We start from the raw sequence: 22,021 nt of genomic DNA, 5'->3' as shown, positions 1-22,021 counted from the left end.
AGCTAGGCGGGCTTGGCAGAGATGGGGAGCAACCACCATCCAGGGTTTGCCACAATTTCCACTCCTGGTCTTTCATCCCGATACTAATCCTTGTATTTAATCTGAATATTAATAGATTATTTTCAAACTACTTATCTGGAGACCAAGGCCCATTGGCTTCCTGCAGCCGTAGCCGGGGCCGTGGAGGAGCCCAGGGGCCTGCAGGAGGAGTGAAGAGGGACAGGCATCAGAAAAACTGATGAAGGGTGCCCATGCTGAAGACGACCCAGGCCCCAGGAGACCCAGCATGGGATTTCCCTGGAGAAAGCGGACTTTTGAACTTTTAGAGAACAAAAATCTCAGGTGAGGGCACAGTGTTTGGTTGCCGTGATCGCTGGAATAGCGACTCATCCCCGGAGAAGCACGGCAGGGATGCACCACCCCTGTTCCCCGTACCCGGCGCTCCGGCGGCAGTGTGCGGGACCAGCGCGTGAGGGAGGTGTATTCACAGGCAAAGGAAAGATGACAGCACCAAAGCGAAAATGAAAGGTGTAGCACTCTGTTGGACCCCGCATCTCCCACCCATTAGAAAGGGAAACAGATCTGGTCCCTCCTACAAGCAGAAAAGCCCAAGGCAAGCAGCGATTTAGCGACAGCCTTTACCACTTGTCTAGCCCCTACTCTCATATGGGAGATCAGTCCCGTTTCCTTAGACGGGGACAGGACAGGAGGCACCCCAGAGAAGCACAAAGTTAACACAAATATATATATATATTTTGGGCCTGGGGCTTCAAAACTCTGAATTTACAAAGTGTTTGAATGGTTCTTTGCTCTTGAGCTTCAGCAATATGTCTAAATCCACCTGCACTCTCATCACCCTCGCTGACGGGCAAGAGAAGCTGAGGTGGAAAGGAAATAGGGAACAACAGCATCAAAATAAGATTTATTATTTAGAACCGAGATTTGGAAGAGACAGACATGGCAGATCACAATGAAACAATACGCCAGGCTCCAGCTGTGAGAAAGGATGGCACTGAAAGGCTCATGGGCAAAAAGAAATTCCTATTTCTCTGGTATCAAAAACAAGAGAGTGAAAAGGTCAGAGCATCGGAGTCTGGAACTGTCTAAGGGGGAAGCAACTGAGGTCCTTGGGTGCATAGCACAGCAGCAGAGGGGCGGAAGAGTTTGGGGCCCAAACGTAACAGCAAGAGCAGCACCCTTTCCCCGTCCTTAGGAACAGTGCTAAAACCCATCTTTCTAAAAAACAAGTTGAGCAGTCCTTTATAATAAATGATTACTCATGAGATTATTGCTACAAACTACTTTGTACCTCAAACCCAGGAGACAGCTGAAACCCATCATCAGTGAATCAAGAAAAAGAAATCTCCCACTACATAATTTTTGCTTGTTGAAGGCACTTTAAAGTCTTTTAAAAATTGCTCCAATTACCGACTCGTCTGTAGAAGGATTTTAGTCTTGCATTTAAAATTAGAAGTGACTGGAGAACTGTATTTAACTCTGGCAAGAAGACGCGGCCAGTCTATAAGAGAAAGAAAGAGGTAAAAAGGGAAGTGACAAGTACAAACTTACTCTCCAGTGAAGTCTCTGTAGGCTTCTTTACTTGATTTAAGCAGATTTAAAATAGAGTATTATCTTTACAAAAGAACTGTGAGAAATTTAAATGGAATTGGAACTTATCTTCCTTGTACTAGAATCTGAATACATGTGCCTAGCTTATCTTTTGGAAAATTACTTAAATTACAATCAGGTGTTTGAAACAAAAAGTATTTGAAGGAGCGCCGCCTCCTCCTCCCTCTTCTCCAGCCGCTGCTCACGGGAACCTGGCTCACAACAAAAGGGAACAATTTGGAACAAAATCCTTTTCCCCCAAAATAATTCTCCTTTATTTTTTTGCATAACATTTTTGTATTTCCAACTATAAATAAAAAAATGATTAGAAAGAAGTTACAAAATTGTGTTGAATGGACCAGAACGGCACAGAATTTCTCACACATGATAAATCACTTCCCATCTTCCTCTTCCACCTCCTTAGCCGCGGCGGGGCCTCGCGCTTGGCACCGTAGCTGAGGGGGCCACGTGTCACTCGCTGGCGATCTCATTTTCAGAATCTAAAAAAAAAAATATCCATATATGGATTTCACATATAGGAAAACCCAAACAAAACCCAGAAGGGCCGCATGAGATCACGGACCCGGAGCGCGCGGAAGATGCTTCTGCCAGAGCGTGCCAGCCACTGCGCGCGTTTTGGGTACTGCAGGGAAACACAAACCGAAATCCTCCGTTAACACATCACCCGTGTCGTACTGAAAGCTTAGAAGCACAAACACATTGATGTTGGTGGCAGAACCCAAGCACCTTGCGGAGTCACTCCGACCAGAGTCCCAGCTCCTGCGGGGGAAGAGCTAGTCTCCTAGGAGGCAGAGAGAGAGAGCGCCAGCGAGGACGCCCAGCGTTCGTCTCGGTTTACGGGACTCTGTTGCTGAGTAAAGAGGGGAGAGGGACGCGGCGCTGCGTGCCAGCGGGCAGCTGCTGCAGGAGGCTGCTGCAGGGACGGCGGGGCTGCCGGGCAAGTCGCGGGCACCAGCTCTCCTGCGCCTGCAGGCTCGGCAGCACGGCCCAAGCTCGCCTCCCTCGTCCGATGGAAATGGAGCCAAGCCTAGGATCCTCCTCCCACCTGGGAAGCAGAGACGCCATGCTCCATGCCAGCAGAACGCAAGGCAGGGATGGGATCCGTCAGCCTCCGCCAGCCTTCGCAGACCGCAGGGCGAGATGGCCGGCCGGACACGAAAGGGTACAGGGATGCCGAGGGCTTGAAACGACAGTACCAGAATAACACGCAACGAGGGCGCTGAGAGCACAGCGCAAGGCTGAAGCGGCAGCAACACAGGGTGCCACCACGCGTTCCCCGCACCCCACGGTACGCGCCCCACCGGTACGCGTCGGCCGTGCGGGTGACGCGCTCAGTGACACGCACCGAAGCCCTTCACCCTATGGCATGGAAACATGCACGCTGTTACTGGATCTGCGAGCGTATGTGGGTTTTATATAGCATACGGTTTGCTAGAGGCTTTCAGAAAAAATGCAGCGAGTCTTTTAGAACAGCAGGGAGGGCAAGGGACATCGGGGAAAAGTGCGCTGTGCAAACAGACGTCGTCTGTGTGTGGCATAGCTCCTGGTGGGTCTCCACCTGTTAGGCTTTGCTTTTATTAAACGCGGTCCCAGTTTTCTCCCTCCCGTATTTCTTGCTCTGCCTGCTCGTAGGAAGAATCGCTTTTAAAGGATGTAAAATCATGTCTTGATCGTAACTTCTCCCCGAGCTTCTGATCAACATCAGTTCTGCAGATGCACCTGAATCCACCACCATTCTCAACATCTGCTCGCTATCGATACCCAGCATTTAGCACAGAAGTTCATCCAGGAAAACAAAATAAGACAAAATTAACTATCTCCAGGTAAGGGGGGAAAGCCTTAGGAGAGCAGCGGGCCTGACTCCTGGTTACGCCACAGGTCAGCCATAAAGCCAAAAACCAGAGCACGCTCTCCAGGTGCCCGGCTCTTCATACAAACCCTCGCAGATGCTTAGCCCACGTCCCAAAGACAGCCTCTTGCCGCCTTATTCTGAAGTCCATCTGAACTTCCAATCAAAGACTGAAAGGGCAACAGCACTGAAGAGATCGGTGAACTCGGTTATACTCAAAATTTTCTCGGGAGAGAAACTCGGGAGTTTCCAAAATTTTCTCAGGAGAGAAACTTGGGGAGAACTACAGGAAAAAGGCAGTGATTGCACATCTTCTAGCTGCTGACTAACACTGAGAACAATATTAGAGATAGTCTATCTAGCCTGATAAACAAAACCGGAATGGTGAGGAAGTTTTTACCTCATTTGCAAAATAATTAAAAAAACACCACCACATGAGTAAATACTTTTCTGGGGTATTTTATGTCAGACCTAAAGAACATCTGTCTGGGAAGGACTGGCAGCTGGTTATTTCTTCTTAAATTTCCTAGGTTTTTACAATGTGTCAAAGCCCTGAATATCTCAGAAAAACTACGATAGACAAAAAAGTCCCCAGAAGAGTGGCTCAAGAGGCTCTCACCGTGCCCGTCCTATCACTTGAAGCTGCTTGAGAGCAATGATGCCGTAGCTGCACTCAGTGGTGCCTCAATAACGAAAGGCAAAGTATGGGGATCTGCTCCTTTCCAAGGGAAAAAAAAAATTAAAAATCCTAAATTTTTCCTTCTGCCTTGTTAATGTGCAAATATAACACACTAAATATACGCCATAAATCCATCCGGTGGCACTACATCAAAAGAAATTAATCCAAGCTTCCCTTGCTCACCAGACTTTGAAAAACCAAGAACTTGTCACAAGAATTTCACTGTTATAACAGATACTTTATCAAAATAGTAGGTCGTCTTCTATGCATAGCTTCTCCACACTTATCAAGCAAAATCTAAAGCTTAATGAGGCTTTGCACGTAAGGCTGAAAGCTTGAATTACGCAGCCTCTAAACTCTTCATGTGAAAGTTATTTCAAGGGAGAAGTTCTATAGTCAAATATAGATCCAAGGGTATATAGCAGCAATCTCCATAGTACGCTACAACTATCACTCTGAGAAAAAAAGCAGAAAGGACCACAATTTACAGAAGTTGCTGCCTCTTGGTACAAGCTTGACTTTCAGGTGAATCAGTTACAAGTAATCTATTTACCGACACAGCTAACGTCAGCATCACAGTACATCCGAATCCCTCTGAGCAACAAATTCTTTCATAATGCAGAATTTGTAACCTGACAGCTCCTAAAAATCCATTTCCTTATGTTGCACTTCTGGAGCTTTTCTGCATTAATAAAAGAACCAGCAGGGTCAGGGCTGGAACATCACCTTCCTGCTGCATCTGCAGGGACGGCTCCACAAACAGACCTCGCCGAAAAAGCAAGCATTGCCCCAATCAAAAGTCACCGACGTGTAAGTCAACGCAATTCCCATCTGATCGACTGTTCATTTCAGGAGTACATAGACAGGAAAATAATTGTATTTACCAGGTTCCTTCAGCAGAAACACCACAAGGATCAGCACACCAGGCAGCTTCCCCAGATACTCCACTGAAGGATGGCCTGCCTAAGCGCCAGCCAACCGCAGCCCAACACCACAAATCGAAGGAATGCTCCTCATGGATCCAGTCAATAATAAGCAACCATAACAAGAAATTCCACGCAATCATGGTTTTGCTGTTTTATGAATTCAATCCCATAGCAAGATATTCATCCAGCTGCGACAAGGAAGAGCGCATGAACTCCCTGCTCGTATACTCCGCAGAGACCTTGCCCACGTTCAGCAACCGTACACCTCTCCGGCACTGCTGTCCTTCTCCACAAACCTCACCAGAAATCAGGGACTGAGAAGGGCAGACGAGGAACCGGAGAACGAAGGAGACCTTACTAAGGTATTAAACATAGTCATGAACTATTTCATTTGTGATTTCTGTCTCTAAGCCGACAACTTTCAACAGCATCTATTGAAAACCCAGGTGGGGGCTAGTTGACAGCAAGGCAGAAAACTACAGCAGAAAACTACAAATACAGCAAGGTTTTTGCCGTATTAGCTAACATCCGAGACATCAGACTTGCTGAAAAAGACTTGAATCCTTTGCTTAATTGCGGAAGAACAGGGAAAGCAATGCTGAGGTCAAAGCGTTTCAGAAGGGAGACTTTTGATTACAACTCTCCAAAGCCAAGTTCCAAAGAAGGCAGGAGGACAGATGTTCTTCCTACTCAAACATGTGCTAACTGAACAATACCAACACGGACCCACCAAGCACTAAGTCCACGGGGCTTGTCTGGAAAAATTCTGAATGTTCTCGGAATTGAAAATAGTGCACTGGAACCACACAAAAAAAAAGCTTGAAGGGAAAGAGCAACTATTGACAAAGCCAAGTTAAACTAATGACTGATTCAAAAGTATTAGGGATTTCCTTCCACAAATACCAAATGGCAAAACCTGCAACTTGATTAAGAAGTTCATTTCAGAAATACTGCCGTTCAGCACGAGAGCGCCCTGTTCCCAAACGTGCGCATCTCTGTAGGAGCAAACAGACCGCCACATTTGGCCCATTAAATCCCTCATCTTGTCTTTGATACCAGCCAATGTCAAATATTTCAGAGAAAAGTAAAGAAGTTATACAGTAGACAGCAAAAAAGGAGCACTTTGGAGATAGGCGTAAAGTAATAAGTTAAGTAATATTTCCTCTTTAAAGTTGTGGAATGAAGACCAGAGTTAAACATGCAAAGAAACCGCAAAGGACGATTTTCTATTATTCTTTTGAATGAAATCTGTGTCAGGGAGGTTGAATGAGGATTTGCAGAAGAGCCTTAAACCAGCCAAACGCGTCTCCCTGCCGTCTCCCACTCCCCACTTTGCATCCCCACTTTGCGGCAGACAAGCAGCGCCGGCGGCAGCAGCTCTCCTCCCCAAGCAAGCCGGGGATGCGGTGGGAAAACGGGATGCGATTAGGCATTTAGGTACTCCATCATGATGTACGGCAATCAGAAAGCCCAATTAATGGCATATGGGCAAACTTAATTTGGCATTTCCAAACTACTGGGTGCATGACTTGGCAGTTTAAAACATTCTTTCAGTATTTGTATTAAGTTTCTGTAACTTCTAAAAGATTGAAAACTGGGGGATCTGCGAACTCCCCCATCGAAACCTCGTATTTAAAGCTGAGGATCCGTACTGACTTCACACGCGGCCTTGCAGAGCAGCGCTGGGAACGTCAGGAGGTGGCAGAGCTACGGGACACGGCTGCAGGCCTGCAACCGGCGAGGTGAGGAATTCTACCCAGCGGGTTTGACCCCTGGTTGCTGCACGTCAAAGCAATATTCAGAGTCAGCGATAAAATTACTGCAGTTCTGGGATCTGCAAGGGAATGTCTTTCTGGGTACAGACACGCCACCTCCGATGGTGCAGCATGGACCTCTCAGGTCCCTCTCGCTCCTTTGCTCACCTTTTGCTGAAGAAGTTGTCCCGTTTATTTCATCTCATCTCATTTGCTTAATTGCCAGTGAGGCTCAAAGCACCCTTTGACATGATCGGCACGATGGAGGGTAACAAAACATAGCTCGGAGTTAACGGTCAGAAGAATTGCAGCCAAGACGCCCATCAGAAAATTAAAGCCATGAATACCGAAATGCAAACACCACCCTCTGAGCCATTATTTGGCCCCAATACCAGCTAAAGATGCAATAGTTAGGAACACACCCACTAGAAATTTGGAAGCTGCATTTAAGCCTCGGTCACACAGGCTGCCCGCCCCCCAGCCGTCGCTGGCTCTGCTCGGGCACGCAGCACATGCAACAGCCGCCAGCCCGGGAGAGGAGGACTTCCAGCGAGCTGCAGCACCCGTCGCAGGCTTTCAAACGCACGCAGCACATACAGCAAAGCCGCACGGGCCAGATGCAGGAACACAGAAGCAGGAGTATCAAACCTCTTCCTGCACGTCCTGTCCTAAGTTCTCCTGCAGCCTACACCAACGATGGCGACCGCCAAGAGGGGGCTGGCACGGGGGCGGAATTTCATATCTTCGCTTCCTCACATTTAAATGATGCCAGGGCCAAGTTAAAAGGGCGTGCCTAGCACTTTTGCGTGTAGGAGAGACAGAGTCCACGTGCCTCTTTCACCACCTACCAAACTCTAGCGTCCTCGTGTACCACCAGCAATACTGAAGATACCATCTGCTTAAAAGAACCCCTTTAATGCTCCAGTCTGGTCTGCTTTGCAGCAGCGCAACACCGGGAACACTGCAGCGGGCAGGGGATTTCAAGCAACGCAATCTGCAAGGTGGCACTACACAGGTTCTGGAGCACCGTTTCAGTTCTACAGCTGCCCAGAGGTGGGACGTGCCAGTTATGGGCAGAGCCCGAGCAGCAGCGGGGCACCACATCTGCTCCTTCTACACAAGTCAAGGGATAAGAGTCTGGAAAACAAACGCGGAGTTACCCGGAACAGCTGGGAATGGACACAATTCTACATTTTAGAAAAACACCGGGTTTTTCACACAATTTTCAAGCACAAAATGTTTATTTTTCTTCGTTTTAATCTATACAATTTCTCGGGGTTTTTAGTGCCACTGACTTTGTCAGTATACAAGGGATGGACTATACAACAGGCAATAGCGACATAAACTGTAAGATTCAGTGCAAGCCGAAGGAAAACTTGTGTGAGAACATATTTTCCATGTTTGCTCATGAAGCATACAGACATGAATCTAAAAAACCCAAACAAATTAAAGATACATGTTACAGAGAACAGAAATCTCTTACTACAGTAAGTATTTTGCCCAGGCAGAAGACTCTGCATAATTGTCTATAAAATTCAATTCTAACTGAATTGATGGAATAAGATATTCAAAGGGTACAAATAAAATAATTTAGACAGATATAATGCTCAAAGTACAATAGAACTATACAATTCACAGCTTGGCAGCACAAGACATCTCTGCCCTTCAGCAGACAGTAGAAAATGCCATCGCAGTAGAGATACAGAGCAACGTGCCTTCAGACGTGGCTGCACGGGTCGTGACCTGCGCCTGGAACGCTCTCCCTTAGCGCTTTCTGGTGAAAAGAGACTTACCGTCAGCAAATCACTTCTAGTGGTTATCTTGTGCCTTTAGACCGAGAGGTGCAGATGGAGACCGTATGCACAGTAAAAAGGGCAAAAAGCAACTTTCAAACAGGAGAGAGGTGTCCACGCCACCTAGAGCGCAAACTTAATCAAAACTAAAAAAAAAATAAAAAATAATTTTCAAACAAAAGGTGGTGAGACTCCAAAACTGAAGTATCAGATATGAAAAAGAATAGCTTCACATTTTTATTCTGTTTTAGCATGAAGACTGCTAGCACGTCAGTGGCAACACACCATTCTTAACCTCGGTGGGTGAACCCAAGGCAGAATCCACACAAGCGCTGTACTTACACGGTTCTGACAGTAACCCGGAGACGTGTTCTCCTACAATCAAGATTTCAGTTAGATTTTTTCACTTGTGAAACATGCATGAATTTGTAATTTAAATTATAAAAGCCCAGTAGGGGAAAGAAAATGTAATCCAATTTGCTGCTGATCCAGAAGAAACAGCATTTGCCTGCCTGTTCGCAAAGAAGCTGCTGTCTGCAACAGCTTCACCAAAGACTGGGGAAGAGAATGAATTGCACTGCCTGAAGCTATTACCTGTCCTTATATACGGCTCACTTGGATCACTCTGTAAATGCTCCCATTTTAAAATGTGCACTTCACTACTCCTTGTACAAACACAATTTTTTGATCGGCATCTCAAATACACCTCACTTTTTTTTTTTTTTTTTAAAGCTTCAGAAACAAAAATTCAACCCATGAATTAAAATAAAAGCATTTACAGCAGAATGAAACCGATGAAGAATGTCGACTGTAAACCTTCAATATCTTCGCAAATAAAAAGAACTTCAACTCACAAGCAGATTGTAAAGAAAATACACCTTTCAAATAATTTTACATCTCTTTCCAGCTGGAACTGAAAAGCTGAAATTCAAGGCACTGTACTCCTGCAGGGGTTAGTACAATTTTCTAGTCATCAATTCAAGTACATCGACTTTAAGGATCGCAAGTGTAAAACATCAGAACACAACAGAATAAAGTGTCTTCAGCGATGAAATATAAGCAAATATTGCCAGAACAAACAAACCATCTTGTGTGGAACCATTTCACAGTGATTGCTGGATGCAGTGTATGGCTGTGTATGCTAGCGGGCCTGACCCGGACCCCCGCCTCGTCCAACACGTATGGCATCTACAGATCAAACACTCCACGCGACAACGCCGAAATCGCCGTTACCTATGGCAAGGCAACCGAGCTACGTCATTCGCAGGCGCGGGCCAGGCGGCTCGGCAGCGGGTCGCTGCAGCGGCACCGGGTACATCTGCAAGCAGGTTTTGCCGAGAGGCGAGAACCGCGCAATGCTCGCACCTCCGACAATCCCGGGCCGCGCGGCCGGCCCCGACCACTGCACTCCATAAACGGGTGTAGGGAAAACTCCTCCGTACTGAGCAAGAGGCATCACATAAGGTGTCACTGTGCCAGGGAGGGCAGGCCCTGGCATAGGCACTGGCAGGGACGGCGAAGCTCCGGGAGCTAATGCAGCGGGCACGGGGCAAGACGCTGGAACAACGCACTTTTTCCCCAATCCCGTTCTTACCGAATTAACCTACAGAAAGAAAAATAGAAAAAGCGTCGCTATTAAGCTCCTCTTTCCCCGCCTGCCCCAGGCAGCGCTGGCGGGCCGAGACACGCGCGTCCGTGCCGGGACGGCGGCGAGCGGCCCCCGCGGCCCCGCCGGCAGCGTCCCTGCCCGGGGCTGGGCACCGGCGAGGGGGGTGTCGGCCCGGGGGGAGCAGAGGGGCGGCACGGCGTCCTCGGAGCTTGGGGGGTGGGTTTTTCTTTTGTGGGTTTGTTTTATTTTTAAGACAAAAAGATTGGAAATTAATAGCAAAGGTTGATACGAGGAGGAAGGGAACGCTGTCTGAATATAATCTTACTGTTTAAGGAGGCAGGAAGCATCGCTGAACAGGTGAGAACTGAACGCCACACAAAAAGCCATGAAAACCCTCGAATGTCCAAAGTAACCCGAGTATCTTTTATGCTTGGTCTTGCACATAAAAGTAAATAAATTAAACTAAATGCAAAATTAAACCAGATCATTAAAAAACCCCAAATCTTGCAAAAAACCCCCCAAACCTTGAAAAAAAAAAACTAAAACAAAACAAAAAAAACAAAAAACACCCCAACAAAACCCGCAAACCCAAATCTTGAAGAAAAAAAAAAAAGCCCCAAACCCAAATCTTGGGGGGGGGACGATGGACGGACCCCAACCTTGCAAAAGACCCCAAATCTTGAAAAAAAAAACCAAAAAAACCCCACCCTCTCGCAAAAAAACCCAAAACAAATCTCACAAAACCCCAAATTCTTACAGCTATCCCCAGAACAGGTTCTAAAAATTCTAAGCACATGTTTCTGTGAACCGCCGGTTGTGCTGGGTCATTTGGCCCCACTGAAGTAAGGGCAGCGAAGAGCGCAAAGAGATTTTCCACGGCGGTTGCATACCCAGCACTGGCGGAGGCCGAGACCAGGCGAGGGAAACCAGCAAGGACACAGTGGGAGCTGCTCCTGCTCCGGGGCCGCTGGAACCTGTTCCAGCTGTTTTTCTACAATTCTATTAACATCCACGTCAATGATTCAGCTTTTGCATGCGAGGGACAGAGAAAGAGCTCTCCTTCCTACATACGGGCATGGCGGCGCTTCCCAAAGTACGCGCTCCGCCACGCGCAATGCCACGGAAACAATCGTTATCCCAGGCGCTGCCTGCTCTCTCTGCGGATGGGGTTTGCAGCGTTTCATTACGTTTTGAATTCCACAGAATTTACAACTCCCTGCCGTGGTCCCCACCGAGCCAGCAGCTATTCGTGGCATAAGAAAAAAAGGGTAGTATTTAAGTCTGGGCATCTCCCATTGATTTGATATTTCACATTAAATTAATAAAATTGGCATGAAGGTGAAATTTCAGCGGAAAAAAATGAATATCTGTAAGACTGTGTGCAATGCTTCCTCTATGTTTCTGATATTAGTATCTCTTCACAATTAAAAATGGCAACGTCACCCTGGGATTTACTGCTTTGGGGCATTAACCTGTGCTCCAAAGCAAATTTCAGAAAAATACAGAAACACCCGATACCCTTCTTCACTTCACCGTCTCCAGTTCTAATCTGAAACCTGAATCTGATGGTGAGCATTGAACTAAGAGAAGTAGCTGCTTCAGTATAATGAGTTTAACATTATTAATGTATAAAAATCCACCAAAATTAACAGCAGAAACCAAAGAACAATAAACAGAGGAACTGAGGACATATTTTTAAGACCTGAAGGCTTCTTTAAGCTATTATTAGACCCTTGTTTTAACATCCTCAAATTGACGGTTTCCACCAAACTAGACAACTGTGAGTGGATGATAACAGATGCCCGTAAACGTACCTAACCAAAATAGATCATTTCTTATACAAGCAGTAGATTACACACTGGCATTAAAAATGTAAGCTGACATTTTAGCAAGTGGTCCTATTTAAAAATTTTAACTTGAAAAAGCTTATTTTCAGTTCTTTTAAAATCCTGAGAAATCTACCTCTACCCAATTCATGCTTCTTGACTTTTTCGTTCCCAGCTAAATTACTCAGTAAAGCAGCAGCTGTATTTAAGGCTACATATGTGCAACCGGGAATGAGATTGCATCATGCTCCAAACCCAACCATTACGCAGACTTATTAAAACCTGTTAACGTCGTGACAAATGCACGTTAATGATTTAAGGTTGCTTCCTCTACCTTCGTCGCATGCTTCAAGGGAGCAAAACACACACTTTAAGAGGCAACAAGAGATTAGCTCTTGCGTCTTTCCCTGGATAGCAGTCTCTTGGTCAAAGCCATTTTTTAACCATCATCTTTCAACCAGCTATGATGACTCAACACTGATGGAGGCCGAAACAACCCATTTCTTCCTGCATGTAGATGCCGACAGAAACATCAAAATCAACGTGCACCAGAAGAGTCCTCAAAACAGCACAAGGAGCTATGGATTTCCCAGCTCTAGGAAAGTCATGAGACTGTAAGTCACTTTGTTCATAAAATTCAAAGGGAAGCAGATGGACGTTCACGCAGTGATGAACAAAGCGTGTACCTACACTGGGGTCAAAGTCAGAGCTGTAAACAGAACTAGCTCGGCATTTCAGTCAATCCGGCTGGTATTTCAACGGAGGTACGCGGAAGGAAGCCCCCGAGACGCACGCCCCAGCCGGGTGCCTTGTCAGCGCTAAGGGCATTTCACCCCTGAGCACCAGCCCTACGGCTGCTGGGGGGCCGAAGCTCACAAGTGAAGCTGCGAACCCGTAAGTTGTCCCCTCACTCCTGAGCCGGCCAGTTCTGTGCTGAAAGGGCACGTTTGTTATCGGCGGCTCCCTGCTTGCCCAGCTGACCTCTCCTCTTACCTAGTACCTTGCCATTTTTGCAAGTTTGTTCGAAAGGCGCCAGTTCTGGCACAAGCCGTCGGTTCCAAAACGTGCATCAACTACAGCACGCTATATCCTAGCAGGGACAAGGCTTCAGCTCCCAGCGCGTCTCCTGGGCTTTGGTATTCCACCCACAGCCTGAATGTGGATGCAGGGCAAATATGGGTGCAAATTGTTTCTTTTATACTGAAGTTGCCTTGGGAATTGAGAACAAGCGGTACAGTATCAGACTCCTGTATCCAGCTCAATGTTTAGAGATCACTGAAAAAAAAAAAAGACCTTTATAACCACAGCCTGCAGCCATGTAGGACAAGTATTTGGGGTTTGTTTAAAATACTCTAACCCTCCTGCAGGAGTGGAAAGCAGAAGCGGTCCTTTCCCTTCCTAATGCAAGTTTAGACGGTGCAACACCAGCAGCCAGCTATGGATGGCATTACTTCATTTTTAATATTACAACATTCATTTACTTCTGTTTGTTCGGCTGCCTGTCTAGAGCCTAGTAAAGTCAGCTGACCTGGCCTTAAGCAGGCTGATAAGGTAGACACAGTCTCAAACTTAATGAATTTAACAAACACACTGCAAAATTTACCTCTGTCATCACCACATAAAAAAGTCCATCTGCTAGAGATATTTAAAAGGGTTTTGTGTTTTGGGTTGGTTGGTTTGGTTGGTTTTTTTTTTTTTTGGAAGGGAGACTGGGTTGACATTCTAAAATGTATCCTATATTATATGGGAAGGAAGTGAAATTTCCCCCCCGCCCCTTTCCCTCTGCATCTTAATTAGGCTCCTCTCTAGAAGCAATACACTTACTGAAGGAGCACCTATGGCGGCATCTCAGCCTGCTGCCTTCGTGCCTCCGCTCGCGCCGCCGCCTCCTCGCCGGCACTTGCCAAACTCTCCCTGCGCGAACAAACCTCCGCCCGAGGGCTTGCACCAGTCCCCGCCGGGCAAGAGCCACCTCTCGCTCCTGCTTCCCCAAATGCCTGCCTTTTGCTGCCAGTCTTTCCCTTGCCGCCATTTATTCCTGTTCCCCCAAATAATCATACGTGCCCATTTAGAAAACAAAAATATACACGCAAAGAAGAACACACATACAAATGAAACAAACTCTGCTGGACAAAGGCTACAGTAGTTCAGAAAAAAATCTGTTCTTTGGACTTCTTTTTTTAATTCTCTAGCTTGCCATCGTGCTTTGCCAAGCAAGCTCTGAAGTGCCACTTTACCAATATTCATAGCTACAGCACTGTGGAAGTATATAGCTAATAGTTGTGTTTGACTTACAAACACCGTAAATATTTATGTGGTTTTTTACGTTAGAACAGACGAAAACTGGTAACCCTGCTGTGAAAGCTGACCGTAACTATCACAACTCATTCTAAAAATGCAGGATTGAGATTATTTTTCTTCCAGCTACATTTTGATGGCTACGTTATTAGCATTACTGTTTTCCTTCTCTATGGTCCAACTGCCATTGAAACAAAACCATCTGAATCACAGGACAGGGCTAGAGCTGGCTGCCAACACAAGCAGGGCAAGGATGCTAATACATCTTTTTTATCACCCTCTTCCAGTTTGCTGAAAACCCAAAGTTATTAGGTGCTACTGAAGATTTGTGTTTGTGCTCTTCCAGGTTCCTGGAAAGCTATTCTGACATTCAGACGGAGAAGGCAGTGTTGAATAGCTTCAAACACAGCTTCATTCTATTTTTTATTATTCTTCCAGTCCAATGGAGACGGAAGACACAGTAAAAGGTGTTAACAGTCCTTCCGCTCCATTTTCGCGTCCATGGCTATCTCCAGAAAGCCTGCTTCCCAGGCAGCCAGCTCATTAAAATCAAGATGTACTAAACGCAAACAGATGTGCGGCTATTACTGATGGTGTCCAAGCCCCAGCACATGTCACCGCCTGACACAGACCTGCATGCTTCACAGAAACAACCTTATTATGGACTTGGAACATGTTTACAGCTTTTTTTGGGTAATAGTTTTTTCTTTAAAACCCACGGAGCTACGTAACAGTATGAAGAATAGAAAACAGATTTTCGCTAAGCCCTTTATTCCCAGGCATCTTCCAGTAATACCTTGACCTACACAATATTCAGTACTCTCTACACACAAGGCAGCTCATGCTCCTAGGCATATTCCTTGACTGGCGGTAACCACAGTTACCTGTAAAATAGGATTATTTCATCATGTCTTCAACACGGATGAGCATGAGAGAAATAACTATCATCAGGCAGTTTGACTTCAGTTCTTCCTAATACCTCCTATTACATTTCAAATTACTGGTGATGACAATGCACGTGTATTTCCATGTTTAAATAAAACATTTGATAAGGAACATTTCAGTGCTCCTGTGACATAACTGGATGCCTGAAAGTTTCCCCACAAACTTCTAATATGTATCAACCAGGATTTGCAGCCAAACTGACAGGTAGCTTCCACAGAAACAAAGCAGGATTTAAAGTCTTCCTTTGCATCCCAATTATTTTATTGCTTTCTACACTTCTGATGATAAAGAGGAAGAAAATAAAACCACTAACTCTTATGAAACACACCACCAATTTCTCTTCTGAATTGACTTCCAACCTTAAAGAGTAGCCTTCACTTAGTTAAAAAAAGGTACGAATAATATATCATATTCACACAGCAAACAATTTACTGATGGTAGTAGAAGCATCTCAGGAAAAAAGATAACTCAGGAAATTTAGTCCTCTGTTTCCACGGTGAAAGAGAAGACCTGAAATTGCCCACACAGCTACCCCACATATTAGTAACGGTGGGTGGACAGTAAGAGAAAATAATACATTTAAAAAAAAATAAAATGACTCTACCCCTAACCAATAAGGATTTGTTGCAATTTTCCTTTGGTCTAAGAGATTAAAAAAAAAAATGAATACAGAGTAGAAAGAGGCCATTTGATTTGATGCCTTCTGCGTCATACCTCGTGTAACAGAAGCCCTAGACTTTCACTTTCAGGAGGATGCTCATGGCCTACGTGGCCTCTGTGTCACGTACAAGAGCTCTGTGTCGTGCCAACTCCAGGGGACCTATAACCGACAGAGCACCACGGGACAACTCATAGCACTCCTACTCCTCTTTAAAAACTCCGCAAGGAGACACCTTTCTGTCCAATAACCTCCAGAGAAAGTTTCGAAGTGAAGGTATGAATGCTGCCTCCCTCCTGCCCCTCATTTCCCATCGTCGCATGGGACCAACAATAGCATCCCCTAAAACAAAACACCCAATTTGAAGATATGAGACAACCTGCCCCAACAGTTTCCTACTAGCTTGTTCCAGTCAAAAATAAAATAAAAAAAAGGGATAAGAATCACCACATTTCCAATTTATCTAGCCTTTATTTCCAACATAAAACCTTATTATAGCTTTCTCCGATGGGCTGGAAATCTGTTTAGTGCTCCTTATTCTTTTCTTGCAAAGCCGTTTTTTCATTTGATCAAAAAGACGAAAAGATGGTGTTAACAGATGGACTGAAGAAGTACAGCCTGAGCTTTATATGCTCCCTCTTAGAAAGCTATTTTTTCCATCCTTTATGTGATTTCCTGAGTTCTTTTTGTCTTTTTCAATACCGTTTTAAAAGGTGGACTCAACGCTGATTCAGTGCAGGTATAGCATCTCCCCGTGTAACTCATCACTCCAAGAACTGATGTTATGGGTCACCTGTCTGGCTGTCCAGACTAAGGGTCCTTTCACACAATTTCCTTCCTCCTCTTTTGGCTATTTTCCTCCCAACATCGTGAAGCCCTTAACTCCTTAACTCCCTTAACTTCCGCTTCCCCTTGAGGGTGAATTTCAAAGGGTACAATCAGCAGAATGACGCTCAACTCCCAAAACAGCCCTTGTGCTGTTGTAAAAGTCTTCTAAATCATATCCACTGCCCTGTTTTCTGTCATCTCTGGCATGCAGTGCCATCTTCATGGCCAAAATACCCCAACAATAACCATGCGACGAAGGTTCGCCATCTACCTTTGCACCTCTTCTGCAGCCCGCACGGCCCTACAAGGACTTTATGCACAAAAGCACCCAGGGCGAGCTGGCGCGGGGCTCGCAAGGTCTCTGACTGCCCGCCGCTCTTCCAAGCAACAAGGAATGACGTGCAATGAAGAGCAGGGAATCCCAACCTCTCTGAGCTCTTGGTAAATTATCTTTGAAAGACTTCAATCAGCCTTGTTAATTCCCTGGAACAACTGCCATGTTCTAGAAAGAAATAAACCCGCTGCAATCAGCGTGTTAGGACAGGACATTCCTGTTCCTCTTGCAGCGATATTCTGCCGTCTCCACAGGCTTTGAAACAGACACACCAAGACTGCAGAAGGTAAAATTAACCCTAAATCGATGTTAACAGGTGATTTAAATAAGCAAAATAACCACTCTCTTTTCCAGAGTTATAAGTGGGCAGAACACCCCCACTGAATGCTTCAAACTACTGCAGGAGCCTCGGGGAAAAGACACGAAGCTGCAAAAAGCACATCAAAAGAGAGTAAGAAGTGACTTAACAAAACTAAAACTGTGCCCTCACCATCACTTTCTAGAAATCTTCAATTTGTGTTTGCTAGCACCTCCTTTGGCTTATTTTGTGAGAACTAATAGGGTCTTAAGTAGATGTCGCTGTTACTCCAGAACGGGTTATACTGGTTAAGCCATCGCTACGCAGAAGGATTATTTACTCTCCAGTTTCTGTTCATTTATGGCAACTAAGAATTGGCATAAAATTGCGTAATAAATTTGCACAAATGCTTTTCCCCATGAAGCCAGTGACCCTCCTAACTCCGAAACCGGCAGGTACCGGAGCAGATGCATTAGCACGGTTCCTGCTTTGGCACGTCTCACCTCACAAATAACTACAGAGCGACCACTGCTGCATACGTGGGGTTTTTTCCCTTCAACATGCCAAAAAGGCAAAGGTTTACTATCCAGATCCAGTTATCTTGTTTTTAAGGGGTTACAAAGCAGTCCCTCACTGGTTTTGTTTTCACTATTTCTTTGCTTTTAAAATTAATTTATTTTCCTCTACTTTGGCTCAATTTCCAGTCTTCCAAAAAAATGAATCCAGCAAAAATTACTAGTCAAAGAATCATCCAACCACGAGGAGGAGGAAGAGGTCTGGAAACCCAGACCAGGGTGGGACAGAATGGTGAACGGGGATTCTGGATCCATCTTCATTCATTTTGGTGCCTGCCCCCATATCATCACTCAGCCATGAAAACAAGCACTGAACGCAGACGCAAATGCACGTCACAATGATTTTTTCCTGCTACTGAAAATAAGAGGGGACGAATGGGGGCACTTCCAATTTCCATTTTGTTGTAGTTTACTTTCATATATTTTCTGAAGATGGTCTTTTCATGAGGCAGAGGGCCTCAAAGATGCCTGGTACAACAAGCAGGGGTCAGAAACACATCTGGCTGTCTCAGAGCGCAGTACTCGCTCCGCTTCCACTACAACAAAGGCTCGCTACCACCAAGCCACCAGCTCAGCCACTGTCCTGCCTAAGGCAGATTAATATTAAACATCAAAAAGAAGAAAACTTTAGGAATATTTAAAACTTAAGTTGAGCAACACATGGTTAACCGTATGAGTATTGCTGTATATTGCTGTTAATAAGCAGTTTGCAATTTAAAAATATATTATATATATATTGCAGCCCATATATCCCTCAAGATTATTTCAAAAGACAATTTAAAAAAAAAATCTGGTTTAGTACTTAACGAAAAGAGATGGACATTTATAGGAAGCAGCTATCTGAAGTAATTTTAGTCTATGTCCTCCTCCAAATCTGAGCTCTGCAAAGGCTTTCACACACATAGCAAAAGGTACGTTCTTCAAGGAGTGCCACTTACTCCACATGTCTCATTCTGTGTTTGCATGGGATTAGCCTTTGGCTCCATGTCTTGCCTTTTTTGGTTCTGCTTCAGTTGGTTTAAAGAAGGTTTTGTCTGTGCAGCTCCAACAGTTTTGCTTGTCCACTGGTCAACCAGCTTGTGAAGATCATCTGTGAACGTCCCTTTCTTGTTGTTACTGTTGTTGGCCTGAACCTGCAGGGTTGATTGCGGGAGGGGCTCAGGACACGTTACAAGACTGTTTGTCGAGGATCCTGGAAAATCACACACAAAGAAAGTTGACGATGGCATCTCTGCTTCACCACTTTGCTGCTCAAACAGTTTCTCATCTACTGCAATTCAAATGGTGGCTTTTCTGACTTTTAACCCTCCCCCTCCTTTCTACAGAACACCTTTGCTTAAAGAAATGGTCCAAGTCCAATGTGTTCATATTTTCTATCACATTATGTTACCTCAGCCACTAGCTGTTGCGCCCACAACTTCTCTCTAGGTGAAATTAATGACGCAGAGAGAAGAAACAAGCGCAGTCCCAGTAACGCCGACATCCTAAGGCTTACAAAGTCTCTTCAGAGGAGACTACCACGAGAGAGTGGGAGGCAGAACGTATTACTTGCTAAAACTGCATGCATTTAAAAAATGAATTCACCATTTATTTTACTTGCATAAGTTTACTGTCCTCCTGGAAAAATGTAATTGTCATATAGGTTACAAGTAGGGTTGGCTACGACGTCTCAAAGGCTCTGGGAACCCACAATCTCTCTCAATGATGTTAGGACCGTTTAGTCTGCCGTCTGCATATTTTTTGGGAAAAAACCCCATCAGGACCATGAATGTACAGAAGAAAGAGGAGAGAGGAGGACATAGTGGGTGTGTGAGTTTGAGACAAAGATAAAGATACAGAACTTTTGGTATAGACAAAAGCAGACAGGAAGAGTATTGACAGAGATTTAATTTTATACGTTCACTTATTTCTAGAAGAACTAGGAAAAAAAAAAAATCTGTCCTTTTTATGTGTTGGTAACTACAAGTCTGACACAGCAAGATCAGCAAGGACCAGCAACTGAAGGTGCCTAAATTTGACCTAAGCAGAAAATATAAAGTAACTTTTCAGCTAAAATATTTGATATAGCTTAAGATTTGAAATAAAGACCATCTCTCCAAGCAAAAAGTTCATAGAACTGCAGTAAAATTATTATATAAGCAAACATGAACATTCAGTCGTCTTTTTTCTGTTAATCAGTTACCAGCCAATGAAACCAAGTAAACTAATTAGTCCTATGGTTATACAAAATACGTTAATAACCTTTAAATGATCATGCATTCAACCTGCAACATAACTTCTAAGTGAATACTGCTCATTTCCTTTTCCTTTGCTTGGGGGAAAGGGACCAGTGAGAAAAAATAAGTATTTTGACACAAAAGCTCTTCAATTAGTGTTTAATATTTCATGCAGCTCAACAGGAATGAGATCGTTTTAAGCTATAAATTCCTCCAGCAGAGAACTGCAGTCATCTAAAGGTGTGTATTTCAGAAAGACAAACACTGAATCCAGTTTTCTCGCCGCATGCGTGCACAGTCTCACACACAAAGAATACCACAACTGTCTTGCAGCATGCGTGGTTCCCAAGACATCACAGCACATGCATTATGATGAAAGTACCACAATTTATACAGTCTCATTTCATATCAGTATAAGTGCATCAGCTCTATTTATTCAACAACTAGCTTTTAGTAAAAAATAATTGAAAAAAAGCAAAAAACATCCCATGCCATGAAGGAAATACTGAGAAACAAAAATGGGATAGTTACTACTACTGTGATCTTTGCCTAGACATAGTCGTTTCAAGGTGGACCCTACAAGGTAAAACAATACAAGACATACAGAATTAGGTAAGACTAAACACAACAAATCTGACGGACAAGCTTCTGTACTTTTAAGCAATCAAAAAGTAGTTATTATGCAAGAAAGGACAGACAAAGTCAGCAGTTCAGGTGAGTAAAGGAAGTCTAAATAACTGGACAGCTCAAACCTTTCTTAATGTGCAGCCATTCAGAAGCTTTGAAAAGTACAATAGCATGCCAAAAGCAAGGTCTCATGACTTAAAGATGCATTTGTTTGGGGTTTTGGTTTTTTTGGGGAAGTTTTTTTTGTTTTTTTGTTTTTTTGTTTTTTTTTTTTTTCTTTTGGTTTTCTTTTCGAATTGCCTTGGCTTCCTAATAGGAGGTTTTGATTCCTACTCTATTTATGCAGGAAGTGATGTCAATTCAGTTTGTGATAGGAGGCCAAAAATGCTTTCAGGAACAAGTCAAGCTAGTCTGGCTGCAAAGACAAACTGTAAAACAACCCTAAAAGTCCTGTTTTACAAGTCCAAAAAGATACATTGTTCTGCAGGTCTGAGGCCAATTGTTTGCAAATACTTTATTAGTAGGGTTTGTGTCTAAATGTGAGATTCTGAACTTCAATTGAAAGTAACCGTGAATGCGTTTCCCTTATGCCTTGTCCAAGTGCAGAAAAATAATCCAGCAGAGTAGCTGAGTTTTCATTTAACCAAACTACGTGGTTTTTTTCATTATTATCTCATTACATCCTTCATCATGATTTTACATATTCTGTTGGATAGATAGAGTGCCAGAAGTGGACCGAGAACCCTACTTGACTGTCAGATCTTGCCAGACATAAGCACCATTTCTATTTGAGTGCCAAACTTCCTGAAAGGTATTTTGGACTTGGTAAGAAGAATATCATTATGGTATGGGAGGAGATGAATATCTGACATGGGGCATGGCAAGTTTATTGTGAAGAAGCACTTGAAAACATGAGCAAAATCCGGGAGTGGGGCAAAAAGCAAGATACAGGATGGATGTGCTTTTTCTCTACAGCAAACCAGTGTTGATATTTTATGTTACTGTGCCAGAAATGCAGCTTTAAACTCAGAGATTGCAGGTCCAGGTTGATATAGGCTCTGAATGAGTCTTCAAAGGAGAAAGGAGAGACATCAGTCAGAGACTGAGGAAGAATAAGTAAAGAAAAGAGGGAGGGGAAAAAGAGAGAAGAAATGTTTGTGCTTTGATATGGGTGGCA

At 44.4% G+C, this 22,021-nt stretch overlaps 1 protein-coding gene across 13 annotated transcripts in view; it reads right to left on the bottom strand.

Moving 5' to 3' along the window:
- Window positions 1-941: 941 nt before the first annotated feature.
- Window positions 942-22,021, bottom strand: part of WNK2 (WNK lysine deficient protein kinase 2) — a 121,315-nt gene continuing 100,235 nt past the window's right edge. For 8 of the 13 annotated variants that reach the window (XM_075514581.1, XM_075514588.1, XM_075514587.1 and 5 more), the window contains 3 exons: window positions 20,749-20,793; window positions 18,940-19,193; window positions 8,076-10,233 (listed from right to left, as the gene is read on the bottom strand). In XM_075514581.1, coding sequence (XP_075370696.1) covers window positions 9,883-10,233; window positions 18,940-19,193; window positions 20,749-20,793 — 650 coding nt within the window. In that variant the 3' untranslated portion in view covers window positions 8,076-9,882. Of the gene's footprint in view, window positions 2,109-8,075; window positions 10,234-18,939; window positions 19,194-20,748; window positions 20,794-22,021 lie in introns of those variants that run through there. The other 5 variants (XM_075514592.1, XM_075514589.1, XM_075514590.1 and 2 more) reach the window with 4 other exon arrangements.

This window comes from Mycteria americana, chromosome 11, assembly GCF_035582795.1.
Source record: "Mycteria americana isolate JAX WOST 10 ecotype Jacksonville Zoo and Gardens chromosome 11, USCA_MyAme_1.0, whole genome shotgun sequence".
Taxonomy (NCBI): Eukaryota; Metazoa; Chordata; class Aves; order Ciconiiformes; family Ciconiidae; genus Mycteria; species Mycteria americana.
Note: the sequence above shows the minus strand (reverse complement) of the source record. Positions and strands in the feature narration are given on the sequence as shown.